Below are 21226 nucleotides of genomic sequence, written 5' to 3'. Positions count from 1 at the left end.
GAGGGGGTGGGAGGAACACACAGATTGGGATCTGTTGAATGAGGAAGCACAAGCCACCCCCACGGAGGCAGCAGGTAGCTCCCCCAGCATCCAAGCGCCCACTTTGGGGAAGTGAAACCCACCCACGGGTTGTTTTGATTGAAGGCGCAGTTTCAATACATCCGCACAAAGGAAGTAGTCACAAGATTTATTACTTACAGATCCCAGTTAGGGGGATGCCACCGAGCTGGGGGAATGGCCGTCCTCCATCCGGGTCACGAGCAGCAGGAGGCAGAGAGCGGCAGAGCAAACACCTTGGACTTATAAGGTGGCTGGGGCGGGGGCCACGAACCCTTTGCGGGCTTAACTCTAAGCGGTTATCCTCAGAGGCGCCCTGGAAAAGTCAAGCGGGAACTGACGGTGGGCGTCCTAAGCTCAAGTTCTTACCTCAGTGTCTGGACTCTGGGTGTGAGCAGGGCTGCCATGTTGTAAAAGACCGTGGCAACCATTCAGAAAAACAAAGCTGTTTTCCTCCAAGGTCGTTTTTCTCACCACAGAGGCAAAACCTGTATCGACAACACTTTTAATGTGGGCTCTTCTCCAAAATATTTACCTCTACCAACAGATGTTGCAAATTAATTTTTAAAACATCTGATTCAATTCTACGTTCTTCAAGCTGTGTTTAGCAGCTCTAATGCAAATACTGAGAGAGAGAAAAAAAAACCCACACCTGTTTAGGCTTTAAATACTCCAGAGACAACACAAGATGGTCAGCCCTAACAGAAGCAGGTAAGATAAATGCTCACCCGGCCCTCGGCCACCGGCTGGGACGCGTCCTCCTGGCCCAGCGAGCTCGCTGCTGCCCCGAGAGAAGGAAGCAGGACGTCCCTTTCCGCTGTCCCTGCTGGGCCCAGCGCAGCCTGTCAGCGGCCACAGCGCGCCACGGGGGCCTGGCCCTCCCTTCCCCACCTGTGCTGTTAGAGTTTTCTAATTTAGCACATTTTTATTTATACACAAAAAAAGATAAATTTAAAAAATATTGGCACTCACTTGAAAAGAACCAGAGTGACTTAGAGGTACAAACCGTTAGTGGCACGAACACGTATTCATCAAAATTTATTCATAGAAACATGTATTTAAACCGCAACACTGGGTAGAAACAAAGAGAAGTGACGGGAATATCAATGACGCTGGAGAACCGCACTTGCACGTTACATCTCTTCGCACAGAGCTAGCACCATTCGTTCAGAAACCACAGATTTCATCACTGCTTCTAATATATAAAATACCTTAGAAAGATTATTTCACTATCTAGTACCAAAGTTCTTCCAAAAACGTACTTAAAAATCAGTGAGAATGTACCTTTTGAAACTCACAAAAAGGATTTAAAAGTTGATCCGACTCTACAGCTTGTCCAAGGGAATAAGCCGTCATTCGTTTTATTGGGAGGAAGTGCCTGTGTTCAGGTGCTGGCTCCCTTCTGAACACCAACCAGGGACAGCAAATGGGATATTACGTAGCAATCAGAGCACATCTAAAACTGGTCTCAGAAAATATCTTCCTAGGCTATAAAAATACCAAATGGAATACAAAAATTTCAGCATATACAGCAAACAGACGACAGCAGACACATGTTTAAAACACCCTTAAAACTATCATACCACAATCATCGTGAACATCAAGTATTATTCTGGCAACTTTCCTGTGATCGCTTCTGATTCAATGTGTACTTCCCTTTGTTGTGTTCTAACAGATACAGACCAAATTCTGTGTTTCTAGCAGGAGTGACTGGAGGCACCGCTGAAGAATTCTTGGCAGCCACCCGGTTCTCAAAGTGCTGAGAGTGCAATTGTAGGAGAGCCTGTGTCTCAGATCAGGGGCCGGCCAGCGACAGCCCCGGGGCCACGCCTGACACGCGGCCTGTGTGGTGCGGCCTGTGCACGCTTTGTGTACCGTCTGTGGGTGCGTTCCCGTGACAAGAGCAGAACGCAATGGCTGTGACAAGAGACTGGGATGTGGCTTTCTGGCCTGCACAGTCTAAACTATGTCCTCTCTGGCCTCGTACAGAAAAAGTCTGTCAAGCCCTGTTTTACATAAGTTACTTGGGGAAATTTTTCACAGAACAAGGATAAGGTAAGATGGTCCCAGGTTAAGAACATGTGGGCTGAGGCTTGCTGGTCCCACTGTACAGTTAAGTACCACGGCAGGTCAGAAGAATACACACGTGGGTTGGCAGCTTGGAGCATTCAAACAGTCTGGCATCGTAAGCAAAGTCTGGCTATGATAAAGTACCTTCCTTTTTTCTGTGAATTGGCCATTGTGTATCAAGAAACTCCCGAACCCGAATTCAACAATGTACTCATTGTTCAACTGAAGCCATCTGGGTGGCTCCCAAGCACAGTTCCTAGCCACGAAGATCAACAACCTGGTACCCTTAGCGAAGGCTAGGACTAGAAGTGTACCTTCCCCATCCCTCTGTTTCGGCACAGACTCTGTAAGGGCTGGACTCTGTGCCTCTTAGAGTCCTTTCCGGTGACAGGCGTCGTAATAACTGGTGCTGCCAGTCCCCAGGGCCTCCAGCATGTCCCTCCTGACAAAGCGGACCAAGTTGTCGAGGGGGCACAGGGGCTTGGGCCAGCGCCGGCGGTGGTCCTGGCAGAAGGAGGTGTGGAACGTGACGTCGACCCCGTTGTAGAGAACCCGCACGGAGTGCTCCCTGGGCTTTTCCCGGTCTTGCCAGAGCTCCAAGATCAGCCTGGCCGCGAACCTCGGGAACCTGGCTTCCGTCAGGCCCAGGGCGCTGAGGACCGGGGACAGGGTGACGTCGTGAGCAGAGTAGAGGGCGAAGACCTCTTCTCTCCTGCCCTCGGCGGCTCGCAGCATGCGGCCGACGGTCTGGTTCAGGAGCGGGTGGGCGCCCAGGAGCGCGTACCCCAGGTACAGTTTCTTCTCCCGCCTCTCCCTCTCGTCCTCGATCTGGTGGGTCTTGATCACCTTGAAGTGCTCCATGTCAATGCAGCCGTCCCTGGTGCAGGGGAAGCTGAGGTTGTGGCAGAAGTGGCAGAGCAGGGAGTCGATGGGGTTGGCGGCCCGCAGCTGCTTGGTGGGGATGTCCACGATCCTGGCCATCTCCCCGTAGGCCCTCTCCAGCTGGCTGTTCTTCAGGCGCAAGAGGTACTGCCGACGCTGCTCCTTTTCCAGGTAGTGGTTTCTCACCGGGCAGTAGCAGCTCCCGGAGCAGAACAGAGCGCTGGGCTGGTGCCTGAAATAAACCTTCTTCCAGTCGAAGTCGGGGAGGAAGCCATACAGCAGGGCCAGCCCGCTCTGCAGCGTCCGGCTTTTCCCCGTGGTCTCTAAGTAGAGCTGGTCGGGGGACCAGTCAGCGGGCAGGAGTTTGTGCTTCTTTAGGTAGATGTCCCGCAGCAGCTGGCCATTCTGCAAATGTTGCACGACTCCTGAAACAAGAGCGACACAAGCTTTCCTGACCAGGCAGCTCAGCCAAGAGAACGGCCAGGGGAACGAGTCAGGGCCCAGCGCCAGACACCTTAGCGCAGGGTGAGGTCATGTGACTGAGCCTGCTGCCCACTGTGTGGGAGCTGTGAGAACGGGTTCGCGCCAGCCTGACGAGGGGGGCGGGGAGGCACCTTGGAGGTACCCACGAAGGGATGAGCCGAGGGAGCCCTGTCCTGGGGACCCACAGCCTTTCTGGGGAGCACAATGACCGTCTGCCTCAACCCTCCCTCTAGACCAGCCCCTTTCCTGTGGGAGACCCTGTGACTGGCAGGCCTCGGACGGAAGGAGTCACCCGGTGGGTGGGTGCCCAGGCTGTAGGTGTAAGGAGAGCTTTGTCCCTGGGCCCAGGGACACGGCATTCCTCAGCCTGCAGGGAGAACTCCGGGAACTCAATCAGGGAGAGAAAAGGCCGCTTGCTGGCTGCTTAGTCCTCTCGGTGCTGGGAAGTCCCCTCTGCTAACATTAGGTACGTTCTGCCCAACCCTGCTGGGGCTTTACCAGCTCGTCCATAAGGACACTCTCTCTGAATGAATATGGAATGATCTCGCAGATACACAGAGAGAATGTGCGGAAAAAAGCAAAGTGCAGAACAGTATGTTTTTGTGCTCCTTTTAAATAAAAATGGGGGGCCCTTGTTGGTGTGGCTCAGCTGGTTGGAACATCATCCCATACATCAAAAGGTTGTGGGTTCGATCCCCGGTTGGGGCCCATTTGGAAGGCAACCGGTTGATGTTTTTCTCTCCTCTCTCTCTCTCTCTCTCTCTCTCTCTTTCTCTCCCTTCCTCTCCCTCTCTCTGTCTCTCTCCCTTCCTCTCTAAAATCAGCAAATAAAAATGGGGGAAATAAGAATGTATAGTTGCAGGTGTCTGTGCTCTGCATAAAAAAAATTGGGAAGGATGCACAAGAAACTGATCTCAGTGGTTACCTGGGAATGATGGGGGCACAGAAATGGTGTGGCTGGAACATGGGTAGGAGCAAGAATTTCAGGTTTACCTTTAAGATGTTTTAGTGTTGAACCACAGTACAGTAACCATGGCCTTTTTTTAAAAAAGTCTTCTCTTCAAGTGAGAAGGCAAGCCAATTTCAGTAACTGCAATTTCAGTGACAAACATGCATTGTCTGAGAGTGGGAACCATATGCAGGCTGCAGGACCGGCCGTATCATTTACTCAGATGCTCACACGGTTTGAACAGCTCCACCGCCAAGATGAGACAACTTAAGGCTGAAATGCATGAGGTGGAGCCTCCGCACTGTTGGCCCAGGAAGGGGAACAGCTCAGAAAACCCCCCAGCAGAGGATGTCCTGCTCTGAATGAAGAATATGGATTGAGAGCGGAAGTCCCTCAGAGATCGGGGCTGGGACAAGCCTTAGCATTTCCAAAACGATTTGCAAACTGAGGCAAACCTGGAGTGACGAACATTAAGAATGTGTATCTGGGCCTAGTTCACCTCTGGGCCTGCCTCACGTTCTCAGCTACATGTATTAAAGGTGGCGTGCTAACTGCAGGCCAGACCTTTCTCCTTTACTCCTCACCAAAAGCCAGTAAGGGCTTATGATTCCCCCCACTTCTCTTATTTTCCAGGTGAGGAAACGGAGGCCCTTCACAGTTGAGAAGTAGCAGAACTGAGCCCCCCTCTGGCCCCAACCTTGTGCTCCTAGTCCCTTGTCACAGTCCTACATTTTCACGCAGAAATACTAAGTTTTAGCCATTGAAGACTTCTTATACTCTCCAAACGCAGCCTGCTCTTCCTGCCCTTCACCTTCCTCTGCTCAGAGAAACCCCCCTCCTGTGCCTGGCTCCCCTCCTGCCTTCCCTGTGGTCTTCCTTCTCCCTCCCCCAGGTCCTACAAACAACTCCTTCGGCTCCCACAGGCCGCTGGACCTCTGGGCCCTTAGCAGCCTTCACTGAGCCTCCTGCTGTGCGAGGCCCTTTCCACATGCTAGCGAATTTCACTCACCACCAGCCCTGCCCGGAAGATGTTAGCCCCATTTTACGGGGCTGTCTCTCCTCCAAAGCCTGTGTGTGTCCTATACGTCCCTGCGGCCTGCAGCAGTAGGCTGGTCTCCGTGCGTCTTGTCCCACTGCAGCTGAGGGATCCGCTAGGACAGGCAGGGGAGCATCTTCCTCCCCCAGATCCCCCCCGCCCCCCCACACACACTCAACAGCTGCCAAAGCACCTTGCACAGAGCAGGCCCCAGCGATCAGTCTGTTCTTACGTAGTCGCTGTGGGTGCCAAAGTGTGCCAGGGACAAATGACTGCTCTAACAGCGAGGCTCTCTTAAAATAAAATCTAAAATAGGAGATGAAATGGGCCGTTAAGAGAGAATAAGGGAACAGGAGCAAACAATACTGCAAAAGTAATTTCTAGAGCAATGCTGATTTATTAGTAGAATATGATCACGATGATAATAAATCAATGAGAAGAAAGGTCAGAATGAACGACTGTCTCTAAGTGTGTGAACCCCTCAGGCCCCCTCCCCCCCCCCCGCCACTCTTCTCAGGGGCGGCCCCTGGACCCAAAGGCTGGGTCCCACTCTCAATGCACAGTCACCCTGATCTCTTGCCAGGTGATGGCCCTGACCCTCAAGGACCCCTTCGGACTCTCTCTCTCTCAAGAATGTGGACTTGCCAGCCCATCTGTGGGTGTGGCTAGGACTGTCACTCTGTTGACAGACACCCTGCAAAACCACGGAGGCAGCAACAGGCAGACTTTTTATTCCTGGCTCCAGTCTCCGGAGGCCTGCTCATATTCTTGCCCTCACAGTCGGTGACTCACTGTGAATCCTTACAATAATGTCCCTTTTGTGCTTGAGTTGGTTTCTGTTACTTGCAACCAGGGTCTAAGCAGTGGTTCTCAGCAAGCCTGGGTCTGCCCTCAGGGAGGGTTTGGCAGCTGAGCTGTCACAATAATATGGGCAATAATGTTCCTGACACCCAGTGGTGGTGGCCAGGGGGCTGGACAGTCTTCACAAGGAACTGTTCTCGGTCCCACAGAACTTCTGAATGTGTCATAAGACATTCCCACACGTGAACAATCTGTTTATATAGCCTAGAACCGTGGTCAGCAAACTGTTGCTTGCCAGCCACATGTGGCTCTTTGGCCCCTAGAGTGTGGCTCTTCCACAAAACACCACGGCCTGGGCGAGTCTATTTTGAAAAAGTGGCGTTAGAAGAAGTTTAAGTTTAAAAAATTTGGTTCTCAAAAGAAATTTCAATCGTTGTACTGCTGATATCTGGCTCTGTTGACTAATGAGTTGGCCAACCACTGGCCTAGAACCCACTTGAAAAATATATTTTTATTGATTTCAGAGAGGAAGGGAGAGGAAGAGAGAGAGAGAAACATCAATGATGAGAATCATTGATCGGCTGCCTCCTGCCCACCCCCTACTGGGGATTGAGCCCTCAACTCGGCATGTGCCCTTGATCAGAATCGAACCCGGGACCCTTCACTAAGCCAAACCAGCTAGGGCGAACCCATTTTTTTTTTTTTTTAATCTATAAACACAAAGTCATTAACATCCAATGAATTTCCAAGAAACATGATATTAATGGAGGGACACTTGTATTTTGTTTTGATCAGAACTTGTAAAAAAAACAAACATGTTCCAACACTTGGTATTAAAGTCACCAACACACCTCTCCGTCGGTCTGTATGCGTAGCTGTCAGTCAGCAATCTGCATTTACGTGTAAGCAACTGATTGCGTCATTCCAGTTTCCAGTGTAGGTGTGCCCAAGCATTTACACCGAGGCACACAGAATTCTATAGTAAATTAGTTTCCTTTCCCCCTCCTTTATACTATAGTTAGGGCATCTGATATATTTTAAGATTATGTATGTAGGAAGATTATATTACATTCGAATTTCACTTGAGGATAGTTAAGGGAGCGCCTTCACTTGTGAATAAAAGGGGTGCTGGATCTAGTAGGATGACTCCTGTTTTAATCCAATGCAGAAACTGTATGCGTGGAACTAATTATCAAAAGCTTTTTTAAAAAATATATTTTATTGATTTTTTACAGAGAGGAAGAGAGAGGGATAGAGAGTTAGAAACATCGATGAGAGAGAAACATCGATCAGCTGCCTCCTGTACACCCCCTACTGGGGATGTGCCTGCAACCAAGGTACATGCCCTTGACTGGAATCGAACCTGGGACCCTTGAGTCTGCAGGCTGACGCTCTATCCACTGAGCCAAACCAGTTTGGGCTAATTATCAAAAGCTTTTGAAAACACTCCTCCTCCAAGGCTGGCCCTCCAGAGCCTTCCGCTTGCCCCACTCTGCCACTCACCACCATTTCCCCAGCGACAGGACAGAGACCTGCCTCCCAGCAAAGCTGAGGTCCTACGATGCTGGGGAACAAGAAGACACAGCATGGCCAACAGGCCCTCCCGTTTCTTCCAGAAAAGCTGGGACCAAGCAGAGGTCCTTTGAGGTCCCAGACTGAAGTAGGAAACTGGAAGCTCCTGGGGACCCACCAGTTCTTTCTCTTCCCGACCAAGGTGATCCCACAATTAACTCACCAACGACTCTGACAGGGAACTGGCTGCACCACAGCGCAAACAGGGCTGCCAGGAAAAGGTGGTCTGGCCACACAAACTCCTCGCTCAGCGGGGATCTGCCCTGTGTTTCTCCCTGAGACCTGGCACACTGAAACTTACCAGGTGTTTTGCTTGAAGAATCTAAGAACATGGGATTAATTGTATAAATTATGGCCCAGCCACGGTGGGATAATATGGAGCAATCAGAAATGGTGTTGTTGATGAATAGGGAAGGATGATCACAATATACTAAGTGGAAAAGTGGGTAACAAAATAGTGTGTTTAGTAAGATACCACTGTGTGTGTGTGTGTGTGCGCGCGCGAATACACACGCACGCACACGCACACACATGCACGCACATGCATGAACACAGAAAGAAAGAGAACTAATTACTTTGGTGGGATTATGGGTGCTATTTTTCTTCCTTTTGCTTAATTGTCATTCCTAATTTCTCTTCCATGAACATATACCGCCTTTGTAATAACAAAGAAGTTTTTTGTTGTTTTTTTGAGAAATCAGATGTTAATTAGGAATGTTGGTGGACTCAGAGCTGTGGCGTGCCAGTCCTTCTTTGCCCTCTGAGCCCACAGCGCCTGGCCCAGGGGCATTGGCTCTTCGCTCAGTGTGTGTGAGGGGGTCACACGTACCTGTCTGTGTGAGCTCTCCCATCTCACAGAGCGGGTGGTTGGGGAAGAGAGGCAGGGAGTGTAAGGGGCTTTCGAAAGAGGCTCCGGATCCCTTTGACATGTGACTGACGAAAGCTTCCAGCTTCGGGTGATACGGTTTCCTGAAGAGACAACACAGACCCGGAGGTCAGCACGCGCCAAAGCAGTCTGCGATGGTTTCAGCTTCAGCAAACAAAACCCTTCCTCCCCGACAAAGGCAATCGCTCTATCCCTTCTACATTCCAATCTCGTTATTACTCCACCACCGATGGCTACGCATAACCCACTCTGCAAGGCCAGCCGAGCGCTCTCCTCTGCTGAAGTGCCCATCACGCTGGGAGTCAGCTTTGCCCTCCACTGTCGGTTCCCAACCTGCGCCCCTCCAGGCTCCCTCTCCAGACGCCATGCCCAGGCTGGGAGTCCTCGACCTGTCCCTCCCCTGCCCCTACACAGGCCACCTGCCCGCCCCCATCCTGCACACGTGTCCTCTAGGGGATGCACACCTCTCTCCTGCATCCCTGCAGCCACCAGCTGGGTTCCGGCTCAGGCAGCTTCTGTCTGGATGGCACGGGTTCCTCTTCGGACTGCCTGCAGCCTATTCCTGCCCCTCTCATCTGCCTTTTCCACTGCCAGCGCGATCTCCGTAAAGGGCAACCCCACTGGTCACTGCTCTTCCACATGCTGCCTTCTGGAAGGGGCCACGCGTTCCCGTTGGTCCGCTCTGGCCCCACCTCGCATGGAGGCTCAGGGCTCCCCAGCCCTTTCCACTCTAATGCTGAGCTCTGGACACACACAGCCACCAACCGACTTCTGTTCCCCCAACATATTTGTTCTTTCATGCTTCCAAGACTTCCCACATGCTGCCTCTTCCTCCTAAAAACCCCCACCCTGTCCGGCCAGTGTGGCTCAGGGGTTGAGCATCAACTCATCAACCAAGAGGTCACTGGTTGTATTCCGGGTCAGGGCACATGCCCAGGTTGTGGGCTAGGTCCCCACCAGGGGGCGTGCAGGAGGCAGCCAATGGATAATTCTCATCAATGTTTCTATTTCTCTATCCCCTCTCCTTTCCTCGCTCTCTAAAATCAACGAAAACAAATATTTTTTTAAAAAACAACCCACCCCAACCTTTACCTGGGTAACTCTTAATCCTTAACTTATCTGACCTCTGGAAAGGCTCTTTTGAAGAAAATGAACTGATTAAGATAACCAAGATCTCTATAGCTCTCAATACAATTCACTATATATTTTGCACATACAATATGTATTTCATGTGGGGTGGTCACAAATAGCAAAACAATAACAACACCGGTATGTTTATGAGACCTGACTTTTTAAATATTTCTCCCATGGAGTACATGTGGTAAATCAAGATTTAATTTATCTTTCTAGTCACTAATACACAATTTCCCTAAATAATGAAATGACCTATGAATATATACATATTTTCTCTGAATAATGAAATGACCTATGAATATAGACACAATTCCTCTGAATAATGAGGTGACTTATGAATATTTACACCTTTTCTTTGAATAGTAGAATGGCCTACGAATGTGTACACATTTTCCAGCTGAACAGAAGCGGATAGACTAGTCCCAGCTAAACCAAATCAGCATGAAAAGCAGCAAAGAGAAATTGTTCTAATGGCCGACCCCTGCTGTTGAAAGCCCAATTAACATTGACAATGCTTTAAAAATGGCTGCCAGAATAGGTTTAATATCTTTCAAAAACATAAAGCTAAAAAAAAAATATCCATCTTTCATAAAAATAGGCTTTGGAACTAGAGAATGTGAATCCTGTCGTTCAGGACGGCCTGGTGATTTACCGGGACCGTGCCGGGCCGGGCTGTCTCTGCATGCAGACGGAGGGTGTGCTTTTCATCCCGAGGCTGAAACGTGTAAATATTTGCAAACGCGGAAATAAAATTTCCAACTGATCACGAGGCCGCCGATAGGCATGCACAAAAACGAAGGCCGTCAACAGGAGGCGAATGCCCTGCTGGGGCCACTCTTTCCGGCTGGTGAGGTCTGAGGATCTGGGGGAGCGTGGCCGCCAATTTTAGAAACAGAATTTCACGACTGAAAGTGTTTGCTGAGATGTCCCGGGTTTTCAGGGAATCCGACTGCTTAATGAGGCGTCTGTTTCTAACTGCATTCATGAAAACTTGCTTTTGGTAGGGCGAGATGAGGATTCACAGAAGAAAAACTTCGCTTATGGAAGAGAAGACAAATGGCTGATGTGCTATTTATTCCAAGGCCCCCTGAGGGCCATCACCTTCTTTAAATCCTTAGAAGCCCATTCTCCCCTTCACGCCTCCTGTTCAGCCAGGCACTAGTTTTATTGTTACTCATACATGCCCAGCTCTTCCAGCCTCAGGCCCTTTGCACGTGCTGTTCCCGCCATCTGGAACACTCTTCCCCCAGATCCTCACAGGGCCGGCTCCTTCACTTCCTTTAGGTGCCTGCTCACATGCCACTTCCTGGAACATGAGCCAGGTACATGGGACAGCACCTGGCACACAACATGCATTTAAGAATAAAATTCATTGGATAAAAATAGTGATTTATTTTTTTCTTCTTTGGGTGTAGAAAAGAACATCAAATTCATATTCACGAATGCAAAAGAAACCATTTACTAAACATAGCAATGGCTAATAACCTCACTGCTGGCTAACCATAGTCCCGTGAGGGTAAAAAGAGCACCTCTGTCATGAGGCACAGGGCATTCACGCTGACACGGCTTCTACTCCAAAGACTTAGGGAGCCACGCAATGTGTCACTGTGAAGGGGAACGCTGGGGTGGCCGGCTGGAACGGACATCCAGCTCCTCGCTGTCCACGGCCCAGACATCCCCTTCCACGGGACTAGAGGAACGGCCACACTCCTGGTACTCACGGCCTTTTAGGAGGCCGTAAAAATGAATAATTCCTGAAGCTGAACTAGCACCTGGGGAGGCGGCAGGCACTGCTGGTGACCCCGATCCCACAGTCCCAGCGGATTCAGAGGCCTGAAGTGGATTCTAACGGCTGGGAGTCCTGTCCACTCTTAGGAATGGACATTTATTGTTTTTATTTAAAGATGGACTTAATTAAATGACACTAATTAATTAAACATGCATGCCCCACCCACTTTCTGCAAAGGACTTTAAAGTAGATCCTAAAAATACAGAATGTTTGATCAAACTAGGCCGCAAGATCAAGGCCAGGGACAAGGAAGGCAGAAGCAGCCAGGGCAGCTGGTCCCCAGAAACTATGGCCTCTCAAATGGGAGCCCCAGAAACGGCCCCATCCGTGCCTCCTGCCATCGCCCTGACAGAACGAGGGGCCCTGGGACCTGTCCTGCTTCATGACCACGGCCACTCAGGGAGGAAGAGGCTGGCCCTAGGAGACCTCCCGGCTGCGGTGCTAAATGACACGTCACCCCCTTATCAAGCTCTTAGCATGGACCAGGCTCAGAGCCTGGCTCTCCCACCTCAGTCAGACGCCACAAGGGCGTGGGAAGGGAGGCATCACTGCCCCCATGCTCCAGGTCTGCACACTGAGGTTCAGAGAGCGCAAGGATCTTCCCTGCACACACAGGCTGATCGGCCTCACAGGGGTCCGTGCTGAGCCTTCAGTCTGATAGGAGCACACGACAGGCAGTTATGACTTGTGATTCTCACTTAGATCCTGAATTCATTCTGCAACCAAACCCGTCCAACAACTCTTACTTACATGCCAGGCTCGAGCTGGGCACGGATGATACAGGAAGGAGTGAGACCCAATGCCCGGGAGAAGCTGGTGATGGGGGGAGGGCGGAGACAATCACGCTGGGAAGGCAAGCTGTAAAGTCCCAGGCTGCACGGGGGGGGGGGGGGGGGGCCCTGCACGCTGCCAGGTGGCCCTGCCCGAGCTTCAAGTGACCGGGGACCTTCTAGCAACAGGGACTGACCTCTAGTCTGAGCCGAGCCTCTCAAATTCTCACTTCTGAGAAGTGGAAGCGCAGACAGAGAAAGTGGACCAGAAGCGGCAAGGAGCCAGGGACAACGCAGGGCGCTGTCCATGAGTCCGGGAGGCTGTCTTGGGTCCGGCCAGCTCAGAGGCCCAGGAGCCTATCTGTGCCCGGGCTGTTCACTGGGTGGGTATCCAGCCAGCATGCAAAGGTAGGACTGTGCCAGCTGTTAACACAAAGAACCTCTGCTGTGCCCGATCTAGCAAACCCACGTCCCCAAGCTGCCTTCCCTGCACCCCACCCTGTGCCCTCCTGCCACTCTGGATGCTCTAGCCCAGTGGTCGGCAAACTCATTAGTCAACAGAGCCAAACATCAACAGCACAATGATTGAAATTTCTTTTGAGAGCCAAATTTTTTAAACTTAAACTTCTTCTAACGCCACTTCTTCAAAATAGGCTCGCCCAGGCCGTGGTATTTTGTGAAAGAGCCACACTCAAGGGGCCAAAGAGCCGCATGTAGCTCGTGAGCCGCCGTTTGCCGACCACGGCTCTAGCCCATCCCCATGATCCAGGAACGAAGAAGTTAATGCCCAGCACAGCAAGTGACCTCCACCCTTGCCCTCGTCCTCAGGCCAGCTAAGGTCTGAGGATGAAACGTTTTGTTCAGAGACCATTCCCATGTGTCCTTCTGTCTGGTTTGCAGCGAGGCCCTGGCTGTGCCTGATACAAGCCGAGGACCCATCCTCACACACAGGGAGAGGGTTCCTCGAGGAGCCAGCATCTCCGGGGGCCCTGCAGGAATTGTGGGAGTGGGCCACGCAGGCCTGGGGGACAAGCAAGCCAGGTGGCAGGTGCAAAGGTGGGAGTGGCAGGGGCAGAGGACCTCCCCGGGAAGGCTGGCACGGAAGGCTGGAGAAGGGAGGAGGAGAGCCAGGGCCTGCAGGGCACCCTGGCACGGGCTCTGGGACACGCCTCCAGGCTCGCCGAGCACAGAAGACACACATACCCAGAGTGCGAGCATCGCGACCTCCAGCGGGAAATGAAACCACACAGGAGGTCACACAGTATCTCATGTTTCTACCAAAGATGGTTCGCTTCACCTTCTCCGTAACGCTGGACGACGAGACGGCCTGAGAGTCGAAGAGTTAACCTGGACCTCCCGGTTCACACTGCGGCCCACTTGGAAAGAACAGCCCGGCGGGCGGCGGGGAGGCAATCCGTGGTCCCACCGGGCTGCCCGGCGCAGGCTGGCAACCAGGAGCATTCCATCGACATAACCTCTTCCCCACGGAGCACGTCCCTCCGTCTCCTCTCCGCGCTCAGCACGTTCTGTGCGGGGTGTTACGTGTCCCCAGACACGTCTGCGGAGGCCTGGCCCATCACTTTCATGGCTAACTGTGCCTCCGATTTTAGAGCCATGCCATTTCCATATGCACTGTTCCCACTCTTTTCCATCATTTCTCATCCTAAGAGCTCACTCTCAACCAAGAGCAGGCTGTCTCTACCCCTGTGGACGTTTAAAGTAACATCATCCATTTATATGGCTTTGCAAGTAAATGATAGTGTTCTTTCTCCTCTGTCATCTCACGTACTCCTCAGCCCAACTCTGCATGGTCAGCATCGCCATCCCATTTCAGAGACAGAAGACTGAGGCTCACAGAGACCTGTTGCTCTGAATGGAATAGCTGAGCCAGGTCTGAGGACTCCTAACCCAGTGTTCACTGCACCACTTCCAGCCATTTCTCAAACTGAAGAACAGCAGGATGGGAGAGCGGGCCTCAGACTGGCCAGGGCTTTATCTGCTGTGTGGCCTCACACAGGTGTCCTCACCTCCCTGGGCCTCTGTTTTCTCCACTGTGGGACGGCAGTAACATGCAGGATTGTTCTGAAGGTCAGACTCCTGGTGAACTGTACTCACTCCATGACAGGCCACTCCCCATCCTGTCATTCGTTTCCCCATCAGCATCATGATTCGGACAGAGAGAACAGATTCTTGAAAGGAACTTTTTTTAAAAAGTGCAATTTACCTGTTAGCCACTAGAGTGCAGTCAATTTCTGGTCGCTTTGTTTTGGGAATGACATACAGTGGGTACCTGTCCCCATGTCGAATGAACACGTGCACGGAGACCAGCTTAAAATGATGCGGAGCATGACCTGCGAGAGACAGACAGACATAAAGAGAGACGGATGCATTGTATTGTTATCGCTCCGAAGTGTCGATTCTTTTCACTGCACTAAAGTGAGGAGGGGTTACTGGGAGCAGGGTGCTGTGCTGGGGTCCAAGTGGGGCGCCTCTGAATAGACTCACTGGCAGGGCAGAGGGACATGAGTGGGCTGGTTATGCCCCAGGCCACCAGAGGTCACGGGGAGGCTATGGTGGCCAACTGGAGGCCAGGGAAACGTGGGCAGGAATATTCCTGTGTCCTCGCTCACATCCACAGACTACGGGAGGCCCAGAAACAGTGAACAGAGAACACATGTCTTCTTGAAATCTCTCATCCAACAAGGCGGGGCACAAACAGATTCAACATCATTCTTTGGCACACTCTCAAAAAAGCAAAATTCAACGTGGAAATCACATTTCCCCACACCTTTCCTGCAAGACACCCGCAGGACGTCCTAAGCCCCAGAGTGTCTACTCAGAAAAGCTGGGGGTGATGCACTAGAAGTGAGGAAGCGAAGACCTGGGAACTCACTCAAGGGCACAGCCTAGTGGCAGCTGCAGGAATTGCGCCCCGGCCGGGGAGCTCCTCACCCCCAGGCTGTGCTGTGTGAAGAACCAGTTCTCAGAGGGGTGTCCGTCCAGGTACCACGTTGGGCAGCGCAGGCAGGCCTACCTTCCATGCTGCGCTCGGCCACACTGGGAATGTTGCAATACAAGAGAGCTTCGTAAACCGGGTCCATCCCGGGGGGCTCCGTCACAGGGTCGGGCATGATTCTCTTTCGACTCTTGCTACTCACTCCATTCTTAGCTATGGACACCGGGATCAGGTGGACTGCAAGGAAAGTCAAGCAGGTCACGGCACATGCAGTCACAGGCGGGCACCGAGCGTGGCTGGATTTCCACCTTGAATAACGATTCTTTCCCTCGGCATAGACTTCAGTGCAGCAAGAAGTCCGCGTGCCCTCCAAGAACTGTTTCTTGAGCCCCCACTGCGCCTTGCCTCTTTCTCGATGCCGTGACCCTCTGCTCACTAATAATTATGCGACACCAGAGGGGCCTCCCTCACGGTGGTGAAGGAAGAACTTCATTCAGACGGATGAACTCCTTCCCAACACCCTTTAGAATTCTAGTAAATACGAAGGAAGGAAACCATCGCCTTTTGAGTGTCTGCGGAGAGCTAGGCACAGGTGTCTGACATATCCCATTTAATGCCATCTGCTGTGCACTGTGTGGCCCCCAGAGCCCAAGCCCAGCACTACGAACGTGTCCGGAAGGAGATGGCTCATCTCATGATGATTTGCTTCTTTTCATTTTTGTTTACTGTATTGATGGTCCCCACGGAATAGAGAAAAGGATAGAAAGGCAGGGCCAGGACCTAGCCCACAGCCCTTCTCTGGCCTGGGGCCTCAGGCCACCGCAGTTACTTCCCCAAACGCAGCGATCCTCAGGGTCGGCAGGTAACGGTACAGCCAGGGGTCTGCAGCCAGCTCGTTAGCTGGACGTCACAGATGTGTTCAAAGACAGGCCGGCGCCTTTCCTCCAGGGCACCAAGCCAATGCCCGTGGTCTCTGGCTCATCTCCCCACATCGGGGTCTGGCCAGGGCAGAGGACAAAAATCTAGCTGCATACCTGGCCTTCTTCATCCTTAAGAACCTGCTGTATGCAAGCCCTTTACAAGTGCCTCAAAACTGATTTTTCCCCCCTTTAAATAGGTTTTTATTGATTTTAGAGAGAAAAGAAGAGAGAAAGAAACATTGATATGAGAGAGAAACATCGATGGCTACCTCCTGCATGCTCCCTACTGGGGCTTGAGCCTGCAACCTGGGCACGTGCCCTGACAGGGAATTGAACTGGCGACCTTCTGGTGCATGGGACGACACCCAACCAACGGAGCCACACCGGCCAGGGCTCAATACTGACTTCGATAGAGCACTGTGGGGGCCCCCACCCCTGGGTCAGACTACCACCCCTCCTTTCCTTCGGTGGAGTGGCTCCTCCCCCATGCCAGCTGCCTGGTGTGTGTGTGTGTGGGGGGGTGCCAGGCTGCTCCTCCAGGACCCTGTGCTTGCCATGCTGACTGCTCCAGGGATGGGGGCCTGACACGAGCCAACTGTGCCGATAAAGGCCCTTTCCAGAAAGAGAGGCTCCCACGGGGAGAGTCCGTTTCACAGGGAGTTAGGCAGCCTCCAGACCCCTGCCTCCTGCCGCCCGTGCCTTGAGCTGCCCCCACCACACCTGCTCACGTTGTTTAGTCAGTCAGCTCTTGTCTGATCACACAGACACCTGGCAGATGAAAGGCAGCTGTTGGGGATCCATAGGTGTCCAGTGAAGGCAAGCACGGTGGGGCTGGAGTGTTGGCTCAACTCTATCTCGATTGCTCTGGGCTCAGGTGTCCCACAAGTCACACCACGGACTGCACCAGAAGAGAGCAGGGGACCCAGGTGTGGCCCCACCATCGGCCTTTACCCTCCTGGCTCCCGGGCCTGCCTCACCCTCCGTCTGAGCTGGTTGCCTCCTTGGGGGTCTGTAGTCACCTCTTCCTGGGGACTCCTCTTTTCCAGGGTCATCATAGCCTGTCCGCAGTGACCCCTGCCCCACAGCTGTCCATGGTCCTGAAGGCAGGGAGGCGGCGTGGGGCTGGGGGCTCACCGTCGCGAAGACCTGGGGTCAGGTGCTGGCTCTGTGACTGCCTCGCTACCCGTGACCTCAGGCAAGCGTTCCTGCTTGCTGTGGATCACGTCCTTCGTCTGTAAAATGGCCCCTAGTGCTGCCACCCGATTTCTCTGATTTCTTCCTCCCAGTAATCTACAGCTCCTCCATCCCCTCTCCTTCGCCGCCTGCCAAGGAATAATGATTTGTTCTCACAGGCAATTCCCACAATTCCCTCAGTGCTCTTCAATCCACTAAGTTGCCTTAAATGCCCAATCTGTCTCTACCGTGCACTGCATATAAAAATGTCTGCGTGTGATTCTCAAGTACCAACCAGAACCACAACGCCAGAGCCCACTGCGTTGTTATTTGCCTCAGGCTATTTGTTTGGAAAGGCCTGGGTAGAAATCGGGTTTACAGGTAAAATGGGAAAATCAAACCCCCATCGGTACATGCTGAGACATCTGGCTTCACACAGACAAGGCGGAGCAGTCGCATCCACGGTTCCCACTGTGACCTACCCACTTTGGGCCACGACAGAAGACCAGCCTTTTCTTGTTACCCTCACTCTTCATCACTCCCCGTTCCTCACTCGTGTCGCCTCACGGGGAACCACTGTCAGAATCCAGTCAGTGCTGTGGGTGCCCGTGATGAGAGCCAGGAAATCACAACAGGGGTGACGCCCGGGGTTGGGGGCTCAGCTCCTGCCCTAGGCTGTTCCCAAGCTCTTATCTCCTCTCTGCCCGAGCCCTCCCTCTGACATCTGCCACTGAGACCCAAGTCCCCGGGACTGCCAGAGTGCAGGGGCAGAGCCCACCGCGGCCTGCGTCCGAGCCCGTGTGCAGCCTCTCAGGGGGCCCCTGACGACTGGCCTCGACCTAACGGGGTCCTCTGGGTTACATGATGCAAGCACCAAGGTCTCCAAATCAGACAGAAACTAGACATCACCGAGATTCCAGGACAGGACCCCACCCCCTTCCCACATAACAGTGGAGAGAATGTCAGCCTCCTTAACCATCTCAGGGCCTACATCCCCTCTGCCTTGTCTTTGAGAATCTTATAAAAGCTACTGATCCTCACCCTGGAAAAAGGACCATATACGCAAACTTTTGATTTTGATTTCTGGGGGTTCTGGGACCCCTGAAAACACACGAGACAATATGGACATCTGTGGACTCAGGCTAAGGACCCAAGCTCTCTGTGCACACCTGACTTGACCCTCTTATTCAGGGTTCAGATTCTGCCCTCGTGGATAAAAAAAACACACCTGTGGTATATATGTACCTATACATATATGGAATATTACTCAGCCATAAAAATATTACATCTTACCATTTGTGACAGCATGGATGGACCTAGAGGGCGTTACGCTAAGTGAAATAAGTCAGCCAGAGAAAGACAAACACCGTATGATGTCACTTATATGTGGAATCTAAAGAACAGAATAAACTGATGAACAAAACAGAAGCAGATTCATAGAAACAGAGAACTGGTGGTTGCTCTGGGTGAAGAGGTGAAGGGACTAAGAAGCCCAAATGGGTAGTTACAAAACAGTCACAGGGAAGTAAGCAAAGCACAGGAAATACAGTTAATAAGACATATTACAATGACTATGTATGGTGCCAGCTGGGGTACCGGAAATATCAAAAGGAACACTACGTAAAGTATATGATTATCTAACCACCAAGCTGTACACCAGAAACCAATATAAAATAAAATGTAAAAAAAAAATAAAAGAGTCTGCCCTCAAGCCCTCATTCCTGATCAGCTTCCCACACTGCCCCGTCCAAACCCTTCCCTCAAGGGGGGGTCAAGGGGGGGTGCTGTCAAGACCACGGGGGTCCACTGTGATGACCACTTGCTGCACTCACCACGACTTTCTCTCTTTGTTAAAAATGCCATCAGCTTGGAACAGCTCTACGGCCAAGACAGCAGGGAGTGGGGTCCCGAGCTGGTCAGCGCGCGCAGTGACGCAGCGCCACCTGGGCAGGCTCCCCGTGTGCCTGGCTCGCCCCCTCCGTGGACACCGCCATGTAAACACGTCCTGGAGCTTTCTCTCCTAATCTGTCTCTCTTCATACAGCCTTGGCGATCCGCAAATACTCTCCCTAAGTCACTAGCACTCTCTAGTTTTACTAGTTTATCTCCTCTAAATGGGAGATTCCCTTCTTATCAATACTGCTGACTACACGTGCACACACAACACACACATGTATTCCCATGTAAAGTTAATATTTTATGACAAGCCTCCAAGTCGATGGAGACAGGTCTACGTAATCGCGGTGTAAAGGATGTAAGAGTGTCTACTGTTGGGCACTGGCTGCCTTCCCCCTTCTTCCTGTTGTAAGCAAGGCCAATAAACACCTATTCTTAGGAGAAATTCTCTAAGATAAGAAAGAAATAAAGGAAGGAAGGAAGGAAGGAAGGAAGGAAGGAAGGAAGGAAGGAAGGAAGGAAGGAAGGAAGGAAGGAAAGAAGGAAGGAGGGAGGCCACCTAGGAAGAAAGAAGCCATGACCCACAGACACACTGTGTCCGAAGGCCCTGCTCCATGTGTTCCCACCCCCTCCATGTAAGTACTTGAGCTTAAAATGTTGCGATGAAAGTTGATTCATCAGAATAAATGTTGTCGCTTATCTACAGAATTTTCTTCACCCACAGACACTTAACTCTGTGGTAGCTGCACATGAAGTGTTCAGAGGAAACTCAGAAATTAGTCAGAAAATAAACCTCCGAGAAAAGGGTCAAAGTTAATTTTAAAAATACTAAATAAAAAATGTTAGTGATAATGACGCTATGAGGGTATCATGGCAGGACTCTTCAGTTAAAAATGCAAGCCCTCATTATTAATTCCTCATTCTATTTGACTCGAACTCACCAAAATAAAAACCTGGGAAGCACCTTATTGTAGCTTTTAAAATAGAGTAGCCAAAACCGGTGTGGCTCAGTGGATAGAGCATCGGCCTGCGGACTCAAGGGTCCCAGGTTCGATTCCGGTCAAGGGCATGTACATTGGTTGCGGGCACATCCCCGGTAGGGGGTGTGCAGGAGGCAGCTGGTCGATGTTTCTCTCTCATCGATGTTTCTAGCTCTCTATCCCTCTCCCTTCCTCTCTGTAAAAAATCAATAAAATATATTTAAAAAAAAATAAAATAAAATAGAGTAGACAGGACATGCCACCCTTGTGTTCTAAGGGTTGCATCCCCAAACCTTTGCCACCAAAACGTAGCGATATTCATGAATCCCCAAGTTTGCACATACCCCTGGGGCATATGTTTTTCTGCATAAAATATACACCGGACACAGAGGAAAGGACAAAGTCCCCCGACTGGACGGTGGGACGCGGCCTGGTCAGCAACTGAGGAGCTCAATCTCGGCCATTGTTACGGAATTGGTGCCTCCCACCACATGCCTCGGACCTTCAGGGACGCCCACAAGTAGTTGGAGCTGCAAGCGCTCAGGAGAGCGGCCTTACCGAGCAACGGCGGCTGAAGGAGCCAGGGTCTGAAGGACCAGGCAAGGCGCATGCCACACCCCCCGGCGTGGTGTGTGTCCTTGCAGGGACCCCGGCTTTCCTATTCAGAGGCAATTTTCTTCTAATTTCTATGCTGTGCTACCAAGCATGGCGGGTCTCCTCCCTAGCATATAGTAGATGCAAAGCAGCCTAAGGAGGGGATATGGGGGCTGGAAGACTCAGGAAAATGATGGCTCTGCAGGGAAGAAAGGTGCTGGGGAACTACAGAACACACACACATCCCCCACATGCACACACACCCCACATGCACACACA

The 21226-nt window shown here is 51.7% G+C and overlaps 1 protein-coding gene across 4 annotated transcripts in view; it reads right to left on the bottom strand.

The window, feature by feature from the left end:
* Positions 1 to 1078: 1078 nt before the first annotated feature.
* Positions 1079 to 21226, bottom strand: part of PXYLP1 (2-phosphoxylose phosphatase 1) — a 68770-nt gene continuing 48622 nt past the window's right edge. For all 4 annotated transcript variants that reach the window (XM_079795587.1, XM_079795588.1, XM_079795589.1 and 1 more), the window contains 4 exons: positions 15464 to 15622; positions 14654 to 14780; positions 8680 to 8819; positions 1079 to 3434 (listed from right to left, as the gene is read on the bottom strand). In XM_079795587.1, the coding sequence (XP_079651713.1) occupies positions 2497 to 3434; positions 8680 to 8819; positions 14654 to 14780; positions 15464 to 15622 (1364 nt within the window). In that variant the 3' untranslated portion in view covers positions 1079 to 2496. The remainder of the gene's footprint in view (positions 3435 to 8679; positions 8820 to 14653; positions 14781 to 15463; positions 15623 to 21226) is intronic.

Source organism: Cnephaeus nilssonii (assembly GCF_951640355.1).
Source record: "Cnephaeus nilssonii genome assembly, chromosome: 17".
Classification (NCBI taxonomy): Eukaryota; Metazoa; Chordata; class Mammalia; order Chiroptera; family Vespertilionidae; genus Cnephaeus; species Cnephaeus nilssonii.
Note: the sequence above shows the minus strand (reverse complement) of the source record. Positions and strands in the feature narration are given on the sequence as shown.